This window comes from Anoplophora glabripennis, unplaced genomic scaffold (genome assembly GCF_000390285.2).
Source record: "Anoplophora glabripennis isolate ALB-LARVAE unplaced genomic scaffold, Agla_2.0 scaffold7770, whole genome shotgun sequence".
Classification (NCBI taxonomy): Eukaryota; Metazoa; Arthropoda; class Insecta; order Coleoptera; family Cerambycidae; genus Anoplophora; species Anoplophora glabripennis.
The window spans coordinates 1-1,649 of NW_019423843.1; the positions used below are offsets into that span (position 1 = coordinate 1).

Below are 1,649 nucleotides of genomic sequence, written 5' to 3' on the forward strand. Positions count from 1 at the left end.
ACTTACCATAGAATACTATAAAGTTTCTTTAAGAGAATTTATAGATTGCTGAAAATTTAGGATACTACTACACATTAATTGGAATTGGAGTTAGGGGAGGGTGGGGCAGGTTATTACAGGGGCAGGTTGTTACACTGCAAATAATTTCCGTATTTCTGATTCAAGCACCCTCTATTTGGTACACGTGAAACCAGTAGTGAGATGCTACCTACCGATGTAGTTTAAAATGTGTAGCTAGAGCACTAACCAAAATAGTTGCATAAGATTGTTTTGATGTGTGCGAAGTAAGTTAAGTGTTTGTGCAATAATCTGTTTATATCTACGTAACGGTAAGTAATCGATTTTTGTAATGATATTGGATAATAAATATTAGCGTTTTTCTCATAATTCTACAATTTATTTGTGGGTATAATTCAATTTTTCACAGAAAAATTTAGTATAACCTCACTTATTAGCGAGAGGGGTTAGTTGTTACAATCACCACGGGGCACGTTGTTATATGTAACAACGTGCCCCGTGCGCAAAGTTAATGTGAACTGATTGAACTATCAGTTTCATCGTCTTATATTGTTTTAGTTAAGATGGTGAGATCCTATAAGAAAAAGACGGACAGGGGGAACACGCCCAATGCAGTTTTTGAACGAGCTGCTCGTGAAATCTCAGAGAATAAAATATCTATTCGCGACGCTGCGAATCGATTTAAAATCAACTTTATGACTTTGCATCGCTATCTTAAAAAGAAAGATGGAAATCTTGATGGTAAGGAAGTGTCTATGGGCTATGCTACACCCGCAAAAATATTTTCCGACAAGCAGGAGCTTGAGTTATCAAACTACTCTGAGCAAGCTGCGAAATTGTATTACGGACTCACAACAAAAGACCTACGAAAACTAGCATACAACTTAGCTGTTGCCAATAACATTAAAGTTAGAGATGTATGGAAGACTAATGAAATGGCATCAAAGGATTGGTTACTGGGATTTCTTAAAAGGCATCCAAACTTATCTATTCGAACACCAGAAGCTACGAGCCTTTCCAGAGCGACAGCATTTAACCGACACAACGTGGGCTTGTTTTTTGACAACCTTGGTTCTGTTTATGACAGGTATAAGTTTAAAATCAATGATGTATACAATGTGGATGAAACGGGGCTAACCACGGTCCAAAAACCTTCAAAAATTGTTGCCAAAAAAGGAACAAAAGAAGTTGGGGCAATAACTTCAGCAGAACGGGGGCAACTGGTAACCATGGCTTTGGCAGTAAGTGCAAGTGGTAATACTGTGCCGCCCATGTTGATATTCCCAAGGAAAAACTTTAAGCAGTTTATGATAGCAAATGGCCCTCCCGGTTGTGTAGGAACAGCTACCCCATCTGGATGGATGACGGCGGAAATTNTAAAATCAATGATGTACACAATGTGGATGAAACGGGGCTAACCACGGTCCAAAAACCTTCAAAAATTGTTGCCAAAAAAGGAACAAAAGAAGTTGGGGCAATAACTTCAGCAGAACGGGGGCAACTGGTAACCATGGCTTTGGCAGTAAGTGCAAGTGGTAATACTGTGCCGCCCATGTTGATATTCCCAAGGAAAAACTTTAAGCAGTTTATGATAGCAAATGGCCCTCCCGGTTGTGTAGGAACAGCTACCC

General features: G+C 39.4%; 1 protein-coding gene across 1 annotated transcript; it reads left to right on the forward strand.

The window, feature by feature from the left end:
- The first annotated feature begins 581 nt into the window (after window positions 1-581).
- On the forward strand, window positions 582-1,436 carry LOC111693072. Its single transcript, XM_023457203.1, has one exon. The coding sequence runs from the start codon at window positions 582-584 to the stop codon at window positions 1,434-1,436; it is 855 nt and encodes a 284-aa protein (XP_023312971.1).
- Window positions 1,437-1,649: the final 213 nt, after the last annotated feature.